At 43.4% G+C, this 25,330-nt stretch overlaps 1 protein-coding gene across 9 annotated transcripts in view; it reads right to left on the reverse strand.

Annotated features, from left to right (window-relative positions):
• Positions 1–25,330, reverse strand: part of nav3 (neuron navigator 3) — a 282,063-nt gene that overhangs the window by 69,695 nt on the left and 187,038 nt on the right. For all 9 annotated transcript variants that reach the window (XM_057021866.1, XM_057021867.1, XM_057021869.1 and 6 more), the window contains 2 exons: positions 10,411–10,483; positions 6,087–6,261 (listed from right to left, as the gene is read on the reverse strand). In XM_057021866.1, the coding sequence (XP_056877846.1) occupies positions 6,087–6,261; positions 10,411–10,483 (248 nt within the window). The remainder of the gene's footprint in view (positions 1–6,086; positions 6,262–10,410; positions 10,484–25,330) is intronic.

The raw sequence follows: 25,330 nt of genomic DNA on the forward strand, positions 1-25,330 counted from the left end.
AGCCTGCTGGGAATTTTTGGAATCCATGCTTTAATGTAATAAAGTAAGTGAGAGGATGCATTCAGTCAGCCGAGAGGAGGGAAGAATGAGTTCATTAAGAAGAGGAGAGGAGCTGTCCAGTAACCCGCCTGGATGTCTCACATGATGCCCCGCAACATGTTCATCAGCACATGCTTATGACTCAGCTAACAATGGTGGCTAATCCAGTTAAAGCAGGAGGGTCTGAGGAATTTACACCACCGGTGGTGTTGCAGGAAAGGCACGAAAACACACATTTACACACACACATGCATACACAGAAGAGGAGGAAGAGCAGCACCAGTCAGAGTTTTTAGGGGCAGTGAGTCACTGGCAGAGGCAGGAAATAACGCCTTGTGTCAGACCAGACCTCTGCAGTCATGGCTGACAGGAAGTAGTTAAAGCTGCAATTTATGGAAAAGCCTTTAATCTTCATGTATACGGCACGTAAACAATGGAAGGTCGATTGCCCCGGCACGGATGTTGTTTATTCTTGTAAGTGTTCTGACCGTAATGTCCGCGATGACTTCAAGCCAGGGGCGTGTAGCTCGCTGGCTGCTATAAACTCAACTAGCTGCTATTTACAGTTAGCCTCTATTATATACACATAAGGTTAAAACAGTACTCGGAATTGGAGGAGGACTTTTTTTTCTAGTGAAAAACATACTGGACGCATCAGAACAATCCAGGACTGTATGGGCAAAAAGGGGCTTTTAGAATTGTCAGTAGTCCCTCAGCTAGCATGACGCTAGCAATGAATTGCGAATGTTGTGACCGTATCTGCAGTTCTCTCTGTTACAAGAAGTAATTGAGACAAAAATAAAGACATTAAAATGTGTAAATATAGTGCTCAGGTCAGCTACTCGGCCAACATGTTCCTCTTATCTTAAAAAAGACCACACAATTACAGACATATACGCGATATATACATCACATATGCGAGATTCCCATCAATAATGAGCTCATACCTTTTCTGGGCTGAGAAGAGGTCAAAAGATGTCCAGTTTGGATGCCCAGAACTGTTAATCTCTCCAACTCTGCTCAGCAAAGAAACATCGCGCTTCAGCTAAAGGACAGAGGACGCTACAAAACATCCTCGGCTTTTATGCCAACCGGACACAACTTGTTCTCTGTTTTAAGATCGTGGGCCGAGGGTTTGGCATCTCCGACTGAGAAGAGACGCACAGCGTGGACACTTCAGCTTCTGTCTGCATTTTATTTCCCTCCAAATTACAACAGCAGGTCTCAAGCTGCCGTGCTCAGTCTGACATGAAAACGACTTTTTGTTTCGCCACACAGCGCACATTGTAAATTGTATCGCACAATCGCATTATCGACAGGTAAAAAAAGACGAGCAATGGAGGCCTTAGTAACACAGCACACCATCGTTTTAATCAGCGACTCCGCTTTTTAAAGGACTCGGTTGTCTTCAACGGACACATAATGAAACCCAGCCTGTAGATGAACCCAGCCTCCCTCTGGGGAGTCCAGGTCACTTCTAAACACCTGCAACGAAGTCCATTTCTAATTGACCTTGGAGCAGGTCATGTTGATATGCTAACGAGCCGCGGAGGCGAGTCCTGGCAGTTTCCAACGAGGAAGCGTCAATGTACCGTGTTATTAATGAGGGCTGTGATACACGACACGCTGGTTAATGATGTTTGGCAACTAAATCTGCTCTTTAGTTGCACACCTCCACACACGCGCGACACACACACTACATTACTGGTGGGTTCTGTGCTCTGCTAAATGACCTAAATGGCAGCAGGCGCGCAGAAATGACAAATCTTGAAGTGCGATTAATGGCGCCTGTCACACACTATGGTCTGTTTTTATAGTCTTCAGAACAAATATCAAGTGGCAACCTTCCATATGTGCATATAAACCAAGAGGCATTAAAGACGGCTGGAGGACGTATAAACTGATCATGTAAATTTTATATGACAATGGAAAACATCCAATTTATATAGTACAGTGAAACACAAAGAGTGTTTATTTAATCCAGATGACATCACACACACACACACACACACGCACACACACACATGCACACACACACACACACACACATTCTCATATTTCTATTTTTGTGGTGACTTCCATTAACATAATATGTTACCCAGCATCTTAACTATAACCATTCCAAGTAACCTCCTAACCTAAACCTAAGCCTGACCTCGATCTGACAACCACCTCTCCCTTCAAACAGTCCTTTAGAGTTGTTATGAACAGATAAAATGGCCCCACATTGCAAAACTGTCCTCACTTTGTTCGTAGACTGAGTACTGGGGTACTCAATATGTAGCAAATACAAGGACACACACAAATACGCACAGATGTATAGCAGCAGGATCTATGAGGAGAAGAAGGACGGGTATGCTCTGTCACTTTTGATCTGAGCCAGCATACATCACCAAGGTCTGTGATTAACAGTCTGCAACACGTGCGTCCCATATTGGAGGCCATCACGAGCCCATTAAGCGTCTGTAATATCAGTTCCACCTCCTCTGTAGCTGCAGCTTCAAATTCACAGGCAAGCTGATGATTTTACATCTGTAGTGGCGGTTGCCGGGGCAATGGGTTCAGCGCGATTCCTTCCAGTTGTCAACAGCACACAGCCATATGTGGCCGGGGGAATGTCATAAACGGATTATTTCTAGATCACAGCTCAGGAGGACAACCATATAGAAAAATATCAGATAAATACCAACTAAACCATCAAAAATTCCTTTCTGCATTTGCTCTTTTATCTTTATCAAGCATAAATTGCCCCTATCAAAGCCTTTAAACTGCATGCACAATCAAATCGGTTTGAGGATTTAACTAAGGAACAGGACAAGCAGGACAGAAGCATTTACCAGTTCATGATGCCACTGACACTACTCCATTCTCCTCATATGTGAACAAGGAAAAGAATCCAAACACGGTGCCTTGATGCTACACAAACACACAGAGCACACACTAAAACTCTACCCAGTGGACGAGTTGGGCTTTGCCAGGCTGCTGGCCGTCCCGCCTGTCAAACGGCTCCTCCTGTCACGAGAGACAGCGGTGGGCAGCCGTGACGGGCGCCAAACCGCGGGGTCAAGTTGTCCCCGGGACATGTTGAGCTAAAGAGGGAGGGTTCGCTTCGCCCTGCCAGGCCCGAGCCTCGAGCCTTCTACACTGGAAGCCTCGCGTGGCTCCAGGCGGTCCTGATCTGGCTGGTGGGGAGTTCCCCCAGACACACACACACACACACACACACACACACACTGGGTCAGCAGGTGCTTTCTATAGAAAGCTCTGCGCAGCTCACCAAATGTGTGTAGTTGAACCCTAACCCCAACCCCTAACCCGAATTATATTACTTTAAAGGCTGAATTTTACTTATTTTTTAATCTCGCCTTGTTTGACTGTAAGTTTTCCAGACCTGCTAAATCTGTAAACTTCAGTACAGCCAGGCAAGACAGGCAAACACACTACAGCAGATTTAGGGCTGTAGTACTGACCCCCTGCTGGGTGTTTTCACAGAAAGCTCAACCCAGGAGGGTGAAGCATTTTTTAGAGTGTGAGTGATGATGCTCCACTGCCACAGGGTGTAATTTTTAAAAGAGGTGCTCGCTAATGACAATAGGACACCACCCAAACTAGATTTTGACACAAAGCAGCCAAGTTTGGTGGCTGGCTCTAGGTTTTTTTTAAAGGAAGTCTGGGGAATTTCGGCTGCAGTGAAGCCAGAGTCATTTACAGCCGCAAAACCATCAATTTCTGTCGCATTACAAATGACCATCATCATAATATCGACGTTGTGCCATCCTGCCGCAAAAGGTGTGTGTTCATTTGCATAATGATGGGAGGGAAACATGTTTTATTGTGGCCGAGGAGATGAAAAAGAGTGGCTCCATGTTGGAAAATGATGGCACGAAAAACTCCAGATGAAAGAAGACTTTGAAAATGTGTTTGAGATCAAATTGGTTTAAAATAATTACTGTTGAAACTAATGATTTTATCCTTTCATCTCACACCCACACACACACACACATTCTTATCCGTCTATCTTTGTGGTGACTTCCATGGGCATGATGCATTAGCCAGCTCGTGACCTCACCCCAACCCACCCAACTAACCCACCAAACCTAACCTTAACCTAAAGTCAAAGCCAACCTGGAGCTTAAAACCACGTCTTATCCCTTAAACACTCCTTTGAAGTTCTGAGGACTAGCCGGAGTGTCCTCACTTCCCAAAAATGTCCTCACTTTGCTAGAAGAATGCGGATTGTGCTACTCAGTAGGTTGAACGTACAAGAACAGACACACACACAAACACACACAGCCAGCAGCAGCAGTGCACTCAGAGTTCAAACACGCTTCCGACCTCACGATTCCTGCCGACACCGACTCGTCTCTGTCAATGAGCCCATCAAATATATATTTTCTTAATCCCACCCCTGATTTTTTTCCACCCCTGGAAATGTTCAAATTCATTCTCCACACCTTTTCCAGACATCCATGAATCAGAGCAAAGGAGGTGGGGAGTGCATCCCCCCCCCCCCCAAAAAAAAACCCCTCACACAGATTAATGGCCTTCTTTATCACTGACAGACACGGATTGATCCTCTGACCTCGGCCACGGCCTTCAGCATTCAGACATGATTAACTTATCAGCCCAAAGGAGGTAGACGATGGTTGGCCGGGCAACCATGAGGACAGACCATCCATTTAGAAGGAAGCGAGCCTCTTCTCGGAGGCGGTCTCACTGTGGCGTGAAACTTATATTTTTTGGAAAGAAACGTCATTGGACGCTTATATTTTATGAAGGGTAAATTGTGCCTCTTTTACTTTTCTAATGATTTATCAACATCTTGTGTGTGTTAATCTGGCATGTTTGTAACTTTAGACCCATGTGTCTTGATGCGTTTGAGTGCCTTTTTCCACCTGTTGTGTTGGGAGGCAGTGTGGGAATGGGAGGCAGCTGTGGCCTTAATAACCTCTAACATACACACACACAGGCATGCACACACGTACACACATGCACACAAACACACACCGTTGCTACCAACTCCTAACTCAAATGAGCGGAGAACGTCTAAAAAAATCGACTATATCGTCTTACTCGTGGAAGCTCTCTTCAAGTACCGCGACTAACTGCTCTTATTGTGCCGATTTTCCGCTCATCCACTCTCACACACACCCGCTCACACACGGAGCGCGGCCGTGCCGAAAGCTGAGCTGCTCAAAGGGAATGCCGCTCATGTGTGGCATGTCAGGCCCTTCTTAGATGTCCCTCTAAAGCATGTCCCATCTATTTACATCACATGGGCGGGGCTCATTTGTTTATACTACATGCTAGCTGCCTGCACACCAACATGGCTGCTCTACGACACTGTGGCTCAAATTAGCCAGCGCCCTGGTTATAAATGCAAATGTTAACATTGCGCTACAAATCTGACATTTGGTTGGAGATTCGGGTGTCGAGTTCACATTGTAAGAAAGGAAAATAACCCAACAAAAAAAACGTATTTATCTCTCATTAGAATCATAAAACAACAAGGAATCACAAGCCTGCTTATGATTTTGGGACAATATTAAGTAAAATACTAGGTTTTCGGTATTCCTAAACTTGATTTAGTGAGCGAACTCAGCCCCCACCTCAATGTGTTCTTAACTTAATTGAACTAAACAGGTGACATCATTGGAGACTGCCACAATGTCCCAAAGCTGATGTACATTTTGCAAAAAAAAAAAAATCATGAAGATCTTTACTCTTTTTACATTATTTTTGGACACTATAGTAGTGGATACAGTATGATACATAAAGTGCGTGTGTGCATGTGTCCATGCTTGCTATAATAAATCCAGCGGTTACATTCCTGGAGGACCTTGAAACTTTGACAAGTCAAACAGCAAAATCAGCATTTATTTATCCATGACCCAAACGACCTCACGGAGCAAAGCTTTTAATTAGAAACAGTTTGTTTTCAGCTCCATTACAGCGCGAATGCTAAATGCCTTGTCAATTCAAGATGACCTTTGCCCGACACCCAGACCAGCTCCAATCTAATGACGCACAACTTCAGTGGAACCTACCTGGACTGCATTTCTTGTGTTTTGAGGCTGCTGGCGGACGACGTGGAGCTGCTGGTTTGCTGGCTGAGCTCCACCAGGGACTGGTAGTACTGCTGCTGCTGCTGCTGCTGCTGTTTGTAACGTGACAGGATGAAAAAGAGACCCAGGATGCTCTTCAAGTTGCCATTCCTGATCTCTGGAGGGACGAAGCAGAAAGAAACTGTCAGTGTCTGCTTGTGCTTACAACTAGAACCTTGCTATCTCCTCATATTATCTAGTTCTTTTGTAAAACATTATCTGGACTTTTATATTTATATATATTCTGTTTCTTCTCCGGGTCAAGGAGGAGATCCTGCCCCAAGTGGAGGAGTTCAAGTACCTCGGGGTCTTGTTCACGAGTGAGGGAAGAATGGAGCAGGAGATCGACAGGCGGATCGGTGCGGCGTCCGCATTAATGCGGACTCTGCACCGGTCCATAGTGGTGAACAGAGAGCTGAGCCGAAAGGCAAAGCTCTCAATTTACCGGTCGATCTTCGTTCCTAGCCTCACCTATGGTCATGAGCTTTGGGTAATGACCAGAAGAACAAGATCACGGGTACAAGCGGCTGAAATGAGCTTCCTCCATAGGGTGGCTGGGCTCTCCCTTAGAGATAGGGTGAGAAGCTCTGCCATCCGGGAGGAACTCGGAGTAGAGTCGCTGCTCCTCCGCGTTGAGAGGAGCCAGATGAGATGGCTTGGTCATCTAGTCAGGATGCCCCCTGGACGCCTCCCTGGTGAGGTGTTCAGGGCATGTCCCTCCGGTAGGAGACTCCCGGGAAGACCCAGGATACGTTGGAGAGACTATGTCTCTCGACTGGTCTGGGAACGCCTGGGGATCCCCCCGGATGAGCTGGAAGAAGTAGCTGGGGAGAGGGAAGTCTGGGCTTCTCTTCTGAGGCTGCTGCCCCCGCGACCTGACCCCGGATAAGTAGAGGATGGATGTATGTTTCTTCTTGACTACTTTATACCTTCTACGTATAGATGGATGTTGCTAGGGCCTATCCTAGCTGCATGTGGGCAAAGGCAGGGTACACCCCTAGATAAATCGTCAGCTCATCCAGGGCCCCATGTGAGCATTTGGAGGTTTGATATCTTGCTCAAAGGTACTATAAAAGTGTCCCGACCCCTCCCCCAACTACAAGAACACCTCCAAAGTTTTGTCCGCACCCAGGCTTGAACTGATACCCCTCAGCTTCTCAGCTCAGACTGAGCTACCAGCCGCCCGGTGCGTATTGATAAATATATAAAGCAACCTGCAGTGGAGTGGTGGGAAAACTTTTAACAAATGCCTCACTCATGCCGTTTTTCACACAGTTAAGTGTTGAATCAGCAGAGGAGGAAGAATTGATTGCCGTGGTCAATGCACCCATCACTGAAAATGAACCTTCCTATCAAACCTTCTGTGAGCAGGAAGGTCACCAATGGCTGATAAAGAGGTTTTGCTGCTTCATTTTTCAATCTAGCGAGCCTGTAATACTTTCCCCAGACAGCCACAGCTAAGCTGTTTGGCAACTGTAAAAGCTTAAGAAGATGAAACAGCAAAGTGTTGTACTTTTCTTTTCTTTTTTTCTGCCTCTGAGCCTGAGGGGGGGCCTGTGAGCCGTATGGAACAACAGCATTGTCTGCTCTTTAGGGGGCAAAGACATTGCTCAAATAAAGAGCTGCTGACAGCTCAAATAACGTGGGCACAACGAGGATCGGGCCGGCGTGAAGCTCGTATTAGCAATCTCGGCAGCTATCTTTTTTCCTTTTTTGAAGATTTGTCGCTAAATTCATTAAGTACACAGCTGAGAGGGCCGACCATTCGGACGCTTCCAGGCAAAGACACGCTCATTGTTTACCAATTTTCTGCTCGAATGCCCAAAACTACTGAAAAAACACATCGTGCGGCACACTAATAAAGAGATGAAAAAGATAAATATAAAAGATAGACGATAAAGTACAGAGCATTCAGGGCAGTGATTCAGATTTTCTGGTCAATGTTGTGTTTCTACACATCAAATAATCTAGAAAGCAGTAGCCTGATGTGAAAACATATATGAATATGTTAGTTTGAATAAAATGCCTCTACATTTCGTTCTATATATCGGCGATATGATCAAGCAAAAGACAGCTGGATTGTGGGACATCGTCAAAGCCGCCCTCAGACATTTCCATCGGCGTCGCACAGCCGTTTCATCCGTTAAAAGCGAGAGGCCTTTGGTGCCGTGAAGCAGCGTGGAGGGTAACGGTTTCTCCTTGGCTCAGGCTCAATGAAAACATGCCTTTGCTTCTCGAGGCCCTTTCAAGTGGCTGACATGGTTTAACTTGATGTGTTTTCTCCTTACTTGAGGAGGTTCGTTCGTGAGGGGCACAGGACGTTGGAGTTACTTTCCCCCCCCCTTCAGCTTTTTGATAGAAAACCAAAAGCTTAGCCATTAACGGCCTTGGTCAAAGGGCTTCGTTCAAAGGAGCTAATGAAATCGGAGCTAGTTTACACCTACTCTGATCAGGATTTATTGCGGTGAACAGGTCAAACCCTGGGTTACCCAACAGGATTGTAAAGAGATCGAATTCAGCTAAGAACTTACAATAAACAATAAAATAGAAGAAGCTTTAAGGACTTGTCAAATTCTCAGCTTCAGCACCGTTCCTTTGGAGACATATACTCATTTTAATGGCTATACTGTTATCGGTGCCACACACACACACACACACACACACACACACAACACACACACACACACACACACACACACACACACACACACACCTATGACACAGCTGTGAATGATCTTGTCCTAAACAACACGTGCTGTCGTTGCCCCTTCAGTATTTCTGTTCTTCTTTGATTTAACTGGTCACTTATTTTAAACCCCTGATCACACTTAAGTGAACCTTCACAGCCACAACCACAGATTGCCTTAGCAACCGGACTATATGTGTCCGTGACCACGTCGAGTTGGATCTCACAGGTGGAACAACTTGAACCCCTATAGCTCTTTTATAGATTTACATAGTGGACATGCTGTCTTCCATTTCCAGTGATGGGCTTTTATTGGATTTCAGGGAATGAGTAACTCCTGATCAATCCATTTCACAGCCGTTGTGGTTCACACAATCACACACAATTAAACTCTTTATGTTAACATTAAAAAAATGTCCTTTACAGCAAATGTGGGATCATAACTCTCAACTTAATGTGCTTTTCCGGAACTTCAGTTTCCAGCCTCCCATCAGAGGGATGCAATGGGACTGTTAGCGAGGTTATTAGGGAAAAGGGAATGAACCACAACGGGGCATAAAACCTCAAACATTTGGGTAAAAAACCCTTCTAATAATAAAGAAATCTGGCCTCATTTAACAGGTGAGAGGGCAGCGACCAAATGTACCTGACACACAACACATTAGGTGCATCAAGAAATAGGTTGGCAAAAGCAAAAGGAGTAAAACTGAAGGGTGTATTAACACAGAGGGCCAACGCTGGTAAATAAAGTCACCCGAAAGCCCCGACATTTTCAAGGCCCAGTTTGAAATTCCAGGCCTGCTGAGTCACTTTGCTGTATTTAGCTGCAGGGAGGGAGGAGTGAAGAATATAGAGCTGTCGGTCAGTGGGTTAGCCTATTCCTGCCGCCTCGGAGTTCAAGGACACACATGTCTCTTTTATGTTTAAAGACAAAAACAACGTGGGGTCTGGGCAAAGACAGGTCCGCGAGAACTGCCGAGGGCGCCTTCTGCTCGGGTGATTGACAAACAGTGAAATGTTGGCAAGTTGAGTTTGGGGTTCAGCTCATCAATAATGGTTCCAGTAGGGTTCTATGAACTTGGACCATTTTTACAGAAATATTGTATATCCTGATATGTTTAGGTTGAAACTAAAGCATAATTTCAGCTCTGACGTTACAGTTTTTGCTCTTTTTTCAGTCTCACTCAGATTGGAGGGCTGTGAAATAGCTGCACACTGGGCAGTTTGAAGGCGAACCCTGCTCTGGAGGCCTCATCCTCCTACAATCCCTTTGATACTCTAATGATGACCTATGCTGCCATCGTGAAAGAGATGGAGAAACCGTGCGCCCTGCCATGACACCACTGCGGTAAATTCCATTGCCGTGAAGTCTAAAAGTTCTGTGAAAATGGGCTTTCGCTGTTTTTTGAAGATACTTGGTGCCGTTAAGAAGTGGAAAGCTACCCACAGAAGGTCTCAGTGGTACCAAAATGGATTTTCCAGAGATCAGAAACACAACAGGAGGATCCTTCCGCTGCTCCACCGATTTATTCAATTAAGAGCTTGATCAGGAATTTAACTTACACTCTTTGTTCTTCTTACCTTCTGCTGAAAGCCCTTGAACGTTCACTCCTCTGGCATCCAGGAAACTCAGGCAGGCGTCCACATTTTCGATCTGGCGAGGAGACAACCGACAGTTAGACACAAAGGACAGACGGAGTAAAAAAAAAAAAAAGTGCGGATGGTACTTAACATTCGCTGCGCCTAAATGTCCCGGGCCAGAGGGCTCGGGAGGGGTGAGAATGATCAGCGTTATTACGCATAAAGCACGTCATTGTGTGGTCATGGCCAATGACCTCTGCTCAACCCTGGCATCCAGCCTCGCGACATACTGAATGCAGTGTATCGCCACCTACACACCCCAGGGTGCAGTCCGCCTTGGCACGTCACCAGCACGCTAACACTGCATATCCAACGACACAGTTGCGAGTTCTTATAATATTTACACATTCCACTTTAAGGCCCAAGCAACCGCCACTAATACAGGCTGAGCATAACCTTCGGAAAAATCACAGAGGTCGTCGTCATAAGGGGATTTTTGCTATCACGCCAGCCGGCCTCCAATGCCCCTTAGGAGCTCTGTTACGCCAGGGTCAAAGGTCAGGGTGTTCAACCTCATCATAGGCCAGAAAAATAGCAGACCAGGAAACTCAGCGCAACGTCCAGGAAGACATCATGATTCATGAGCTGCTATTCGCCCAAGCTCCCTTTTCTCTTTGCTCATAGTCACTGTCCTTGTATCTACTTATTAGTGGGAGGAAGCTTTCAAAGAATTAGAATAGTGACTAACGTCAGCACAAGCACCATGAAGACACGTGCCTCCCTTTCTTCTTTTACTCCTACTCACATGAACAGCAGTGAATTGACCTTTGTGTACTCATCACTTTTCAATTTTTCCTACTGAGAGACTTTAAAAAACTGTCCAACAGAACTTTTCTTGTCGAAATAAGCGTCACAGTTCTGACAATGCTCTCCAAGAAATGTCTTAATAAAGTGATTAAAGAAACATCGCTGGTTAAAAGACCGTTTTTTGCCACCACGCTAATCCAAACACGTATGTTTTAGCTGCGGTTTTGCTTTTTTCTCCAAACAGACCGAATAAAAGCTGTTGGGTCAGTTACGTTACTTATTTCCAGGTTGATAATTGAGGTCCAGGCTCTGGTGTTGTCGAGCTACGGCTAATTTTACGCCCAGAAAAAGGTAAAGTAGAGCTTGTAGGTGAAGATGACAAAAATATTTGATAGCCACATCGTAATATTTAATATTGTACGTATGTGGAATATGATCATAATACATGAAAATAGCAACTGAGCTGTTTATGCTTCATCAACGAGGAATTTACTTCTGCTACGAAACTTGGGTTTCCATGGATGTAGCATAGAATAATTGAATGAGGTGGAATAATTGCATTTTGCATTTTAACACTTCAATTTTGGGCCAGGGTTTGAAATGAAGTAGCACGCTGACTATTTTTGTCGTTAGGGTCAAACATGCCCTGACAGGAAACGCTACGAACAAATGCTCCTAAGCTAGCAGCACTTTAAATTACAAGACGCACGGAGGCCAGAGGTGGAACATTTGCGGCTCAAGGAGAGCGTCTGAAACTTCTTAAGTGGAGAAAGGGGTGGAGGAATCTGAATTTAAATAGTCTGCTGGAATCTGCTGAATAGCGGGTACTTGTTCTCCGCTATGCTGCTTAATTGCTAATCAGCAGCCAGACGGGGGAGCAGGAATGTCAGTTAATCCGATACTGTTTGATTTTAATGGTAAATTACGGAGTTGCATTAGATGCTTGTTCTTAATAAAGCTCCCTCAGTTAGCCACTGCTGACTTTCTCGTCACTCCCTGATAGTTTATCAAAGTGGGGGTCTGTGCGACACTCACACACAGTTTCTCCATCTGCCTGACACCACAGGGATCCCTACAGCGAGCACCAAATGCCCTTAAATGTGGTCCGCGCTGACATTTGCGTCAGGCAGGCTGCAAATATAGAACCACGTGTGTGCTTGGTTACAAGCTTGTTTGTCCCAGATAAGGTCTCTGAAGTTTGTACGCGGGGAATTTATGGTACACGTGCAGATGATAACGGAACATTTTTAAAATTAAGAGATGGGGTTGGAACGTGTCTTTCCAACAGTTTTAATGTGTTTGAAGGTTCTAACAGAAGAAATGCACTCATTCATATCACATATGAATCCTGTTCCAGCTTCTTGAAAACCTCCAAAATTTCTGAGGCTGTCAGCTCAAACCGCTGTTTGTTTTTTGTCGGCCTGAACTCCAAAACGATGTAAACAAGTGGAATGACGACTGGAGGTGTTGATGACGCTCGGGGCATTAATGTTCCGCAGGCTTCTGGCGATGTTAAACTGCTCGTTTGGTCAGAGGGTTGGCTTTTGTGGCATCCTGCAGCGGCTTCTCCGGAGAAACCGACATCGTTTCGTTTTCCTACGCAGGCTGGCATCAGAGAGATCCACAAAAGCCATTAAAAGCAATTTGGAAAAGGGAATTTTGATGAGGTACGCTCGAGAAATACTTAAAGCGGGGGAAAAAGTTGCGCATTTCGAGAAGTGACAGGCGAACACATGTGCAGCATACGCGGTGGCCGGAAACTCGCCACAAAGCATGAAGCAATAATTAAGGGGAGCAGCTAAATTTCTATAATATTCGGCTTCATTCAGGAGTTTATTTACAAACAGAACATTATGCTGCCCTTCAAAGAGACCAGCATACAGAAAAAGGTCAGATTTCTATTTCCAAGGTCAAAGATGCGGCTCCCCCAATGTCTGGTGAGAGTATTCTACATATGTGAAGACTTCAAAATTAAATTGTCTTCAAAGCGCTTCCATATGCTAACATAGTGCGATGCGAATTTTTCGCGTTTTTCTGTTTATATGTTTAAACCATTTTAAAAAACAGGAAATGCGGTTCATAAAACTGTCACACTGCATGACAAAGTACAAAGAACTGTTGTGGTGGGGGGGTGGGGAGGGGTTACCACAACAGTTCTCTATACGTTGTTTGCTCTTCCATGTGTATCCGGTACTTCCCAGTAAAACTCTGGTATCTACAAGCTAAATGCTACGACATTGCAGTAATGGCTACTTTGCTGTTATAGGAAATCTTAGAGAACATTATAGGATGCATGATAAATGATGTATATGATATATTTCTCTGTATCCATCTACATGTATTGTCATCTAGCTGTGAACTGACGTGCTGACCTCTGACCCCGCTGACCGATTCAACTCTTATAATGACAGTCTGTAGTTTATGTAGTTGCATAATCTATGCCTAGTCTCTCCTCTACCCGTCCTCACCCCTTCTCCTCCCTCTCTACCCAATAGTAATAGACACTAAATAAAGATTGATTGATTGATATAACAGGACTGTGGGACCCTTATTACCCTTCAATGAACAGAAATCCAAATTTTAAACACCTCTGGTCATTTTTAAGATTTGCCGTCTTACCTGCTAGCAACAAAAACTACTTATTTTGAAAGACACGCATCACACACATGCAGCCATATTTCCTTCCTTTGACCAGCTGTCTGAGACCCATCCAGAATGGGTCCGCGAACCACTTTTGGGTCATGAGCCACCAGTTGAGAAACACTGTGATATAATATGAATTATGTTTTATAATCGCTCTAATCTTTTGAGATTCTTGCATCTGCAACTGTAGGAACATAAAAATATAAATCATTGAGCAGTCAGAGACAAGAAAAACAGACTTCCTAACTTTTAAATACAGTAAAGATATCACCCCGAGGTGTTTCTGTTAAAAGAATTTGATTGATATGTTGCTCTTTGTTTACGTTGGATGTGTGTCTGATAACTTATTACAGCAGCACTTTCACAACATATTTCAACACTTTTCCACACTAAAGAGAATAAATTAAAAAGAGAGACTTGGTGAGCCAAAGGAATGAGGCGCCGGCTACGTCTGCACGCTTGCAATTTAGCGATCTTCACGTTCCTCCAGACCTGTGAAAATTGCGCTGGGTCACGTTGAGGTAGTGGATGATATATGAGGGCTGCAAATGGAAAGTGTTATCCACAGGATTCAGCCTACAAATACAAATGGGCCGACACCTTAATTACCGCTTCCCCCGAAGACAGAAAACAATCTCCTTCAAGACGAGCCTGGAAAAGCCAGCGTTAGCGCTTTACAGCACATTAGCAAAGCTCAATAATTGAAGGGTTTTAACCCAAAATGTTAGATATCCACTGGAAAGTAGATGCCACCTTAAATCCCTCAGGCTGTATTAAAAATCATATGACTCACGCTTCACATCTATTTTGACTTCCCTGGAGATGACTCAGCCGTTCTCTTTAAAAGCTCTAACTTTCAGACCTAGCAGTGATCTTCCGACGGCTTCTCCCTGTTCAACTGGAGTTCTTTTTCGCCACTTTTTAATGAATCTGCTCGCTCAGAGTCGGGCTTTGGGCTTCAAATGGTGGTTATTTGTATCTAAGCGGCCTTTGTAGCATTGCACAAGCAGCAAAGAGTTTAGAGGCTTTTTCCTTGTTAAGATCAGAATCAAAGTCAGCCGATGAATCCCGGGAACCCAAACAGATCCGAACCCTTCGTGTATAAAACGCGGCGTTGTCATTTTAAGCCCTTCTAAAACTGATCAAAATCAACACGCTAAAGCTATCTAAAACAAGCTTTGCCTCAGATGTGTCCCAAACTAATTTTTTTCTTTAATTCAGTGCTGAACATGAAGCAGACAAACGCGGCGTTTAAGTTTCTATTACTCTTTCTTGGCACTTGTGGCCTGATGATACAGAGCTCATCACTCACTGCGAATCGTCGCACAACTGGAAAGCTTTTCACAGCCAGAATGTACTTTATTAATCATTTCTGCTCGGCTGCTTTGAAACGCAAACATTTCCGCGCTGACAGAGCCAAGTCCCTCTGCAGGACTGCGATCGAGCGGCCTCCCAAAGGGTTTTTGAAACAGGAGGTGAGAAGTGTTCGCATTGAACAGGCGGAGGGAGCCAGAATCCGAATCACCTCTGTATCAACCCCCCTCTTTGCTTTTTTGACACTCTCACGGGTCCAAAACAATCAAATTCCTTGCTCGCCGCGTCCAGAGCAGACGAAGGCTGACGGGCGTTGAATCGGAGCGGATAAAATTGGACAAAGCTTCAGGGCAGCTGATAGGCAGAAGAACTGCCAGGTTCATCATCTCAAAGCCCAGAGAAGAGAGTTTGGTCCCTCCAGTGTCAGCTAAAGGAACATTTTGTGAGTTTATTGATCATATCAGTGGATGGCAGCATCCTGACTGACAACAGAGGTTCTCTGCTTCTCAAAATCGATGAAGGAGAAGTTAATATTTACTTCCAGAGGGAGCCACACCCTGAACATCCAAGCTCTGTTCATCTCCCTTATATTTCCCCTATTCTATCCCCCCGCCCAATATTTACAGCAGCGAATGACTTGAAGAGTTTCTGTAAAGATCCCCACGCCAACACATGTAGGAGGCAGAGACAGGCTGAGAGGAGAAAGGATAATAACTCTCGTCACTCATCTCTGGGTTAATCACTTTTTTAAAATAAAGTCGGATCTCATTATTGGGCTGCTTGACGATGCCATCTACAAACATTCATATCTTGCTCTGGAGTTCTCCCAGCTGGGATTTTTTCTTTTCCTCTTTTTGTTTCTTTTTCTCTTCATGAAGTTTTTTTTTTGCTTGTAGCCTCCTGACTCCCAGTAGTTCAGTAAACCTGAATATCTCCCACCCACAGTATAATACTGCATTAACTCCCTTTGCCCACTCCCAAATGTAAATGGGTGGGGCTTGGTGCCTGTCACTTCCTCATTCTGGAGGAAGTTAAACTCATTCTTATGTTGGCTTTTTGATATTTTTCTCTACGATTAACTGTTTTTTTCCTTGTAGTCAGGAGGTTAAACATTTTTACGAGTGACATCATTTCCCTTTTTGAACAAACTGAAAGGCTTTAAACGGGATTCACTATGTGAAAGAATATTATATTGAAGAAGTTTCTGCAAAAATGGAGATACAAGTTTTGAAATAGTTGCTTGATTTGTGTGCCACCCTACTTTCACAGTAAAAATATGAATGCATAACAAGAATAATAATAGCTGCAATACTTCTAAAATATACAATAATTCAAAACGTCTGTACGACATCAGGGAAGAGAATATCCTACTTTCACATAGGTGAAAAAAAAGAATATTTTTGTCCTCAACCAGTCCAAGTCCTGGGGGGCCACAAACCAGCCGGGATTTCTCTCCTACACATTGTCTTCCCAGTAGGATGGAAAACCCGGCTGGATTAGACCCTCTAAGACTTGGTCTGGATATCCTCCTTCAGAGCAACACGGGATGGTGACACAGATGTTTACTTGTCAAGGTTTTTATCGATATCCAGGCAGAGGCGCACTGATACACCAAACACTTTTATAAGAAGGGGATTCTGAATGAGACCAATGAGAGAAATCTTGTGTAGTTAGGTAGGTGGGTCAGGCTCCAAAATATGCTTTATTTAAAAACACAATTCTAATCATGAGATTTTGTTATTAACCTTTACGTCACAGTGATCTAAGGATAGCGGCGCTGAACGGGGTTGTGAATCAATGTTAAAATTGCTTTTAATCGAGCGTCGGAGGGCTTCGACCCGCCGACACACTGTTCTGCATGTTCCGCATATCGCCAACATGATGGACAGTGCTGTGACCAAGGGGTGACAAATTCAGCTGTCAGTCCTCTCCGAGCCTCTCGAAAGGGTCGGAGAGGTTACGAGCTGCCGACTGCTACGCAACCGGGCTCAAATCCCGCTGACTAGCGATGATGCATTTTGCAGGGTGAGAAATACTCAACTGACGTGCTTCCCATTGCTTGGGCTCGGTGACAAGGTTGATACTTGTTAATGAAGGCCTGAACCAGTCTGCTTTGATGCTATTTGTCAGAAAAATCGGCAGTAGAGACAATGAGTATATTCAATCACACGCATGATGGTAACGTTGAAAAATAAGCTTACTCAGCATGCATTCAGACACTAATAAAAACGCTAAGCCTTGCTATATTTCACAAAGCTAATACTTGCAGGACTCATTGTGAAGCATTTCTCAACATGGCTACTCCATTACACCGTTGCTCTCGATCATGTGACTGTGCACAACACACAGCTGTGATAAAATTACTTGAATTTGCCGCATGGCTCTTTTTTTTATTGTCCAATCCTCTCTCTCTCTGTGACCGATAAAAGACTGCTACAGGTTTTACAGCAGCTTTTCCCAGATGCTAAACATCTAAGTTCCCTCCACAGCAACGCTTGGTTAAAGGTGATAAATCAGCGATGGAGGATGTTGGTGTCATTTATATTTTCTTTCCACCCCCCCTAATTGTAACATCCCATTGTGTACATTGTCCTTTTGCTATTAATAATTTACTGGTTGGCGTGTCTTGGTACGTTGAACTGCCTGTTTTAGTGTCTAAAAATAAGTCACGCCAAATATTGTTTTCATTCTACTGTGTCATACAAATCTCTACTGTTCAGACAGTGAGTGATTGTGGTCCTAGGCGATCACGAGCCACCGCGTCACGCTGTGGGTGGCTGCGGACGGTGCCAGCGGCTCATGTTTATGAAGGAAAGCAGAGCTAACCCTTGCCAAGAAGGTCTTCTCATGAATGGGTTGCTTATGAACTCTCAGGTGAGAGTAAACACTGACAAGAAAGGTGTCAGATGACATGGAAGGAAGAGAATCCTGTTGATTCCATAATAAGGGGAGGTTTGGGAAAGGTGGCTGTTTTTTTTTTATTTTCTGGACTATATGTCGCTCCGGAGTTTAAGTTGCACTAGCCAAAAAATCCATAATAAAGAAGAAAAATAGATATATAAGTCACACTGGACTATAAGTCGCATTTTGGGGGAAAATTTATTTGATAAAATCTGAGACCAAGAACATACATTTCATCTTGAAAGGCAATTAGCATGGATTAGCAATAGGGTTACGGTATGCTAACATAACAAATTCAGCTACATGACCCACAACGAACTGAGTACGTGTCTGCTTTGTTAACGTAACATATAACAGTTATTCAGATAACTATAGCATAAAGAAAATCCGAGCAAGTTTACCAAACAATCAAGTCTAACTCCATAGACAAAGCGCCGCTTCTTCTTCTGCGTCGCTAAAGGAACTCGTTCCTCAGGCACACACGCCTAGAGCGCCCTCTTGTGATTGTCAGTGTGAAAATAACAAACATGTGAAATTCTGTAATAATGTATTTATTTAAGTCGCTCCGGAGTACAAGTCGCACCCCCTGACAAACTATGAAAAAAAAGTGTGAATTATATTCCGGAAAATACGGTAGGTACCTGCAATTGGTGTATCAGAGGCAAACACGTCAAGCCTGAAGAGGGTGCTTGAGTTCTAGACTGCATCGTCTATAGTAAACCCCTGAACAGAACATCTGTTGATGCCATTCACTTATAATGACTTATTAAAAGCTTCCAATTGAGCTAAAAGCGAGCCTGTAACGACGCCCCGGGTGCTCTTTTCACGCTGTTAAACGAGCTAGCATGTGACGGAGACAACCTGTGCACCAGAACACACACCTTGCGCAGTAAAACAGAAAAAAAAGAAATGCTGACGCCTGCATAAGGACAGAGATGATGGCCTCAGAGGACATATCCGAAGAGTTTGAAGGGTGAAGGGAGTGAACCAGGAGCAGTGAAGGGTTCTGAGCATTTGAGCAGAAGTTCTGTGCAAGCTCTCGGTGCTCATTTTTGACACCCTCATCTGGGGGCCCTTTCACCACATATTGAAGTATTAAATATTAAAAATGCTGACACATTTCTTTCAAGACTGAATCTAATGAAGATTTTATGAAAGAACATGGAATCGGATTAGAAAAAAAGCAAAAAAATTACTACATTTCTCTTTTAGTGTATTAAAAAACTCATCCTTTATGCTTTAAAAGTGGTACTGATAGCTGTTAGCATATACTTGTTTCATAAGGTATCAGAACCCTTAAATAGACATGCAGCACTTCTTCAAATTTACATTTTGTTTCAATTTTAAATCATATGTTATCAAACCCACCCTTAAAAGAAACTGGGTAAATCTAATAATCAAGACAAATTGATTATTATTATTATTATTATGACCCTTGTCATTAGACATGAGTAATTTCAATGATTCCTAAAACAATGAAGGGTAACTATTCAGGGCCCAAACAAGTGGACTCCTGTCACAATTCATCAATATGTTTTATTCCTAAGTAAACAAAAGCACAAGAATTTCTGTGCTGGGGTCACGCTGTAAAAAATGCAGTGATCCATCAGCTAGCGGCTAACATGTTTGGCAGAAGTTATTGTATAGAGAAGTATGTCTTTAAGGCCATATATGGTTTGATCTATAGATAACTTTACTATCACCAAGACAAGATGAATTAAATTCCTTATATAGCATCAGCTGCAGTCTGACCTGGCCATCTGCTTCTGTCTCTGTCCGCTTTAAACCACTTTTTGCTCGTGCACAATGACAGCAGGGATGCTTTGGAGGACTAGAGTTCCATCTATTTAATGGCAGAATTCTGGGGCAAACGACTCTCATGATGGTGGCTTGTCGGGCCAGCTGATGTTTTTAAATACGTGCCACCACAAATACCGGGTCAAGAGCTCGCGTCGAGATAACAATTAAAAGGAAGGGGTTCATGACGGCCTGAGCTGGCGATGAAATGCAAGGCCTGTGAAGATTATGCTGAGAGCTCCATGCCATTTGTCCTCCTGTCAGGCTGCTGTGCAGACCGCCAACAGATGGAGACCAGATGAAACTGGTGGACTTTTATAGTCTCCAAGAAACCCTAGACTCAATTAGGCCTCACAGGCAGCAAATCCAAACATTTATAGGGCCAAAGAACGGACCCGTTTGACTTTTCTGGTGTCAGTGGAAACAACTTAATGGTGTCCTTCTGAAAATAGTAGTGATAAGGTTTTTGTTGGTTTTGGTAGTGTTTTGCAATTCTTAATGGGAAGGCGCTGGAATTTTCATTTGTCTAAAAATGATAAAGTCCACATCAGCGATGGGTTTTACTGTTGAGGAATCACTCATATCAACCCTAAACTCTTTCCTACTGCCGACAATCAAACACGCAGAGCAGGGGTTCTCAACTGGTCTCACTCTGGGACACACATTTTCCCGTTAGTCATTAATTGCGACCCACTTTCAGGGTTTTGGCCCCTTTTTACGTTCAATGAACAGAAATCCACATTTTAAATTTCCCCAGGTTATATTTACACTTTGCCATCTTACCTCCTAACAACAGAAACTTGAAGTGAGTGCCAATCCAATGATAGCTACCATGGCTATGGCTAGGTGGCTACAGGTGTCTGATGTGTGCATTTTAACTTTTTTTTCTTTTTTTAAATAAAAAGAATCAACGGTGCATTAAATATTACTTACATTTTTGACCAGATGTTGGCGACCCCTCCAGAAGGAGTGGGCGACCCATTTTTGATCCCCGACCCACCAGTTGAGAACCACTGTGATAAAATACGTAACATGTTTCTAATTTTTAATGTCTTGTGAGATTCTGTAACTGTAGGGAAATAAAATTCTAAATAATTGAGCAGTCAAAGACACAACTGACTTTCTAAGTTTTAAATACAGTCATCAAATCATCTTGAGGTGTTCCCGTTAAAAGAATTTGATTGAGTTTTGCACTCAGTTTACGTTGGACATGTGTCTGTTAACTCATGACAGTAACATCAGATGCACATCAAATGTTATTTGCTTATTGACCAGCTGTCTGCGACCCCTCCAGAAGGAGTGGGCGACCATTTTTTGGATCACGACCCGCCATTATAGAACCACTGATGTATAGGATTATATCACACATACAGGTGAAAACTCTCAGCGTACATCAAACTGGGTTCACGGATTGATCTACCACAGCCTCACACAGATGAAAAGCAGCGACAGAGGGCTCTGCTCATGATTGGTTTTAATGTCATCTCTCCTTCTGCTGGCAGATGTTGAATCCCCGCATTTTGACAAGTGTTTTGACAAGAAATCCTCCTGCCGAAGCCACTCAAAGCTACAGATCCACCCCAATATGAATAAATGCATGAAAATGAAAGTGCACAGTCATGTGTATTGCTAGGGAAACGATCCGCAGTTGGCTAATGATGTCTGACTCTAATGAGGAGGATTAGCGTTTGTGAGGCATCGAGATTTTCTGCTGAATGGACCTCTTCAGTCATCATCAGCCTGCTGTTCTCCTGTCTGAGCGCCATTCCTCAGAGAAATGAATAAAAACGAACATTCGCATTTCTTAGAAGTCTGAGTTTGCATATATATCTCACCACCACTGCACGTTTGCAGGAAACAGCCAGTAAGGGTGAGAGATTATCACTATTACTGTTGAAACTGATATGGCAGACATCATTGTTGAAATGTGTCTGTTTAAATCATTGAGAAAAATATTACAAGTATATGAAATGAAAATCTTTGTGTTTTCATACCATTTTTCTAAGTAAGGAAGTAATTTTTTTTCATATAGCACTTTTCACGGATAAAATCACAAAGTGTTTTTTTTAGGACACAATATTCTGATTAAGAAAGGTAAAATAAATGTCAGACCACAAAAGTCAACCTGAAGCTGATTTAAAGAATAATGCTTTAATCTGATATTTTTTAAAAATTCTGTAGACGGTGAGACTTTTTGTGTTTTGAGATGTCTTAAATGGTGATGCAGAGAAATTGATCCTAACGAATATCAAAGACACAGAGGTTCCTGATGGGACCCAAAGCCCCAGCAAAATCAATATGTCTTTTTTAGTATTTGAAATCAACGGTGGACAAAGAGTTTTGTAGATTTCACAGCTTACTTATCTAAGATTCAAATAAGGAACGAAATAAGCTGACTACTGTCTGCACAGAAGTGATAGGACACATTTCTTGTTTTAGATTATTAGTCTTTTAAGAGGGAAGAGACATCATCTTGAAACTCAGCAATGCAGTTTTGTTCTCTCGAGGGGACAACAGGGCCAAGACAACTTAATTCAGGAAAAACCACTTTTTTCTGGGTGTCCAGAGGACAAAACATAAATAGAAAGGGTCCCAACAATGAACCTTGAGGTACACCACATGATAAGACATCTGTCTCTGACAATATATCAGACAGAGGCGGTTTTTCAGAGGCAGCAACTTTGGCCTCATCACACCGAAGACCTACAGAAGCAGTGTCCCGGTGCACAGACTCCGTCCCTGACAGAGATTTTGACAGAATCAAAGTCAACTCTTTCATAGATTGCTTCACCTTTGCCTCGACCTCGAGAGACTAGCCTCAACAAAGAGAATGTGGCTGCCGCATCTAAAAAGAGGCAAGGTCAGGAACCAGGAGCGGATTAGCCAGCCATTATTGTTGGGACAAAAATATAAATCAGAACCAGGGGACGGTACCACAATCAGGCAAAAATTTGAACTGCATTAACAGGAGATGCTGCCTGGGTGTCAGACTTTACATAAAGACTGAGGTCAGACTCTTTCATTTTATGATCACTATGGGAGCAAACCAAAGGGGGAAACAAGAAGCCATTCTTCTCTTCCTTGGAGTCCAAGAAGCCTTGTGATAAACAAATAATGTGTTTCTTGTTCCAAAAGCATGGAATGAACACAAGAACCGGCTGATGTTGACAGATGTTTATGAAAAAGGCTACTGTTAGAATTACTGTTCAAGACAGGCACGGTTCTGCTGGATTAATCAGGAGGAAATGATATTTTCCTCAGATGTCTCGGGTCTTCTCTTTTGGACTAAAGCAGGCCTTGTGAATGCAGATCGGCCCGCAGATGCTGTTGCCGTTACGGTTCGGGTCTCCACGGCTTCCAGCAGCTGCTCACTTGGCCTCCGTCCATTCACCTGACCAGCAGCGGCGGCCGCACAATGGTCATTTCAGACCCTGAACGCGCAGAAATACGTGTGGGGGGGGGGAGTAAAAGACACATCCGCCCCCCCTCTGTTTACAGATGTTGCCTCTGTGATGACCACAGCCGCCGATGGTCCAGGTGGCAAGTGGTCTGTGGCAGCCTTCCTAAATCTTACAGCTTGTGTTATCAGCAGGCAGCCAAAAGTTTGAAAAAAGGGCAGTTTTATCCACAACTGACAGCGTTTCAGATTGAAACTTTAACACAACAGCCGCATGTTCAAGGATCCACCTTAAACTCGGGGAGTCGTTCTGTCTATTTAATCCAGCCAAGGGTAAACAAAAATCGACATTAACGCCTCTGAGTTCTGGTTTGTGTTCACTCTTAATAAATGAACAGAGAGCTGTGAACATGAGCTCAGTGCCTGATGTCATCCCGCATTATCACTGATGAAAAAAAAAAAGTTCTCTGAACGAACTGAATGACCTTCTGGATCATAAATACAACGTTGCAAATCCGTTACATGCCCATTAATCCTGCACACTCCTGCTATTGTATCTACAACCAAAGCTGTCAGTGCTCCGTTGCTGAAGTGGCTTCTTTGTTGGGTTGTACAGATGTGATGTGATCTGATTTCACATTTACCAGCAGCAAAATCCACATTTTCAGTAGGTTTTCCTACTGTTGTACATGAATGTGCGTATGTTAAATAGAACAACATTGGTTTTAATGTTCTACAGAATCATTTTATGTCTTTTAAGCCGGGATTCCCACAGTGGTCGTACTGTATTTTACAGCCGCTGCGTGGTTGTAGGCTGTTTCCTTCCCCTGGTGCCCACACTGTGAGCAACTGTGCTTCCTCTAACTTCAGATTCCCAAGCTGGTCAGACGTTCCTCGTCCAAGCAGGTGCAGGATCAATGGGCTTAGTAAGTAATTAAGACAAAGAACTGACTGCACACACACACACACACGCACATTTCCCTGCAATATCAGGCCAGATGCTTGTTTGGAGCTTGCTGCGGATCAGCAGTTTCAGGTCAAAATCTGAACCGGCTAACTAAATCTGAACGAATGTCCAGAAACTCCATTCGCGTTTGTCTTTATTTTCCTCTTTGCTGAGATGGAAAGCTGAAACAGCTGTTTTTTTTGCACGTATTTCCAGTTTGTAATGCAGAAGTCGACGCTACAGCCAGCGACAGCTTAAACAGAAAGATGCAAGCGGAGGACACACACTTTGAGGACCAAAGGCATTCCTCATCCGCTGAGCCGCACTATGAAAGTGTGCCAAATGGAGCTAAATAGCTTTAGTCACTTTTTAAAAGCGGGAGGGCAGATGCCGGGGCAAACAGTTAGTCAGCTCTCGTTAAAGCGAGGAGTAATTACCTCGCAGTGACGACAATCAGCAGTTATACGGCCCGTCATCTCATTAACACAGAGGAAAACGGCAGCGGCGGCACCTCTTAAACTAAAATATGGACTCGAATCATAATAGGAATTTATATTTTGAGGTGTTTTGAAAATGTCTGCAATCATCGTCATTATTTGTAATAAGCAGCAATAAGGATTTGTTTAGGTGCCTTGAACAACAAGAAAAGTCATGAGTGATTATAATGTGCAATAGTTTATTTCAACACCTTTATGTCACTAAAACTAAAAAAAGGTACATTATATATTAATGTTGCTGCTCCACCTGTTGCAGCTGTGCAATATGTGATCATACAATATTGTCCAGGAGCTTTAAGGGTTTTTTAAAAAGAAGTTCTGTGAAAAAATACAGTAAATATACACTGTATTCATTTTGAGCAACTCTGCAAGCTTGAACAATGTAAAAAAAAGAACTCCGAAAGCAGTACAAATTACTAACTCAACTGTAGGAAAGTTTTCTAAAAAATCATTTTAACATCACATCTTTAAAAAAGTCAGAATCATGCTATAGATTAGCCTCACAGGTGGCACCTGTACTATATAAATATAATATAATGTACTCTTAACTGTGGCCAAAAATACACTGTAAGGATGTAAACAAACTTCATAATCATATTTTCTCTCGTAAAACTGTGT

Source organism: Takifugu flavidus, chromosome 22 (assembly GCF_003711565.1).
Source record: "Takifugu flavidus isolate HTHZ2018 chromosome 22, ASM371156v2, whole genome shotgun sequence".
Lineage (NCBI taxonomy): Eukaryota > Metazoa > Chordata > Actinopteri > Tetraodontiformes > Tetraodontidae > Takifugu > Takifugu flavidus.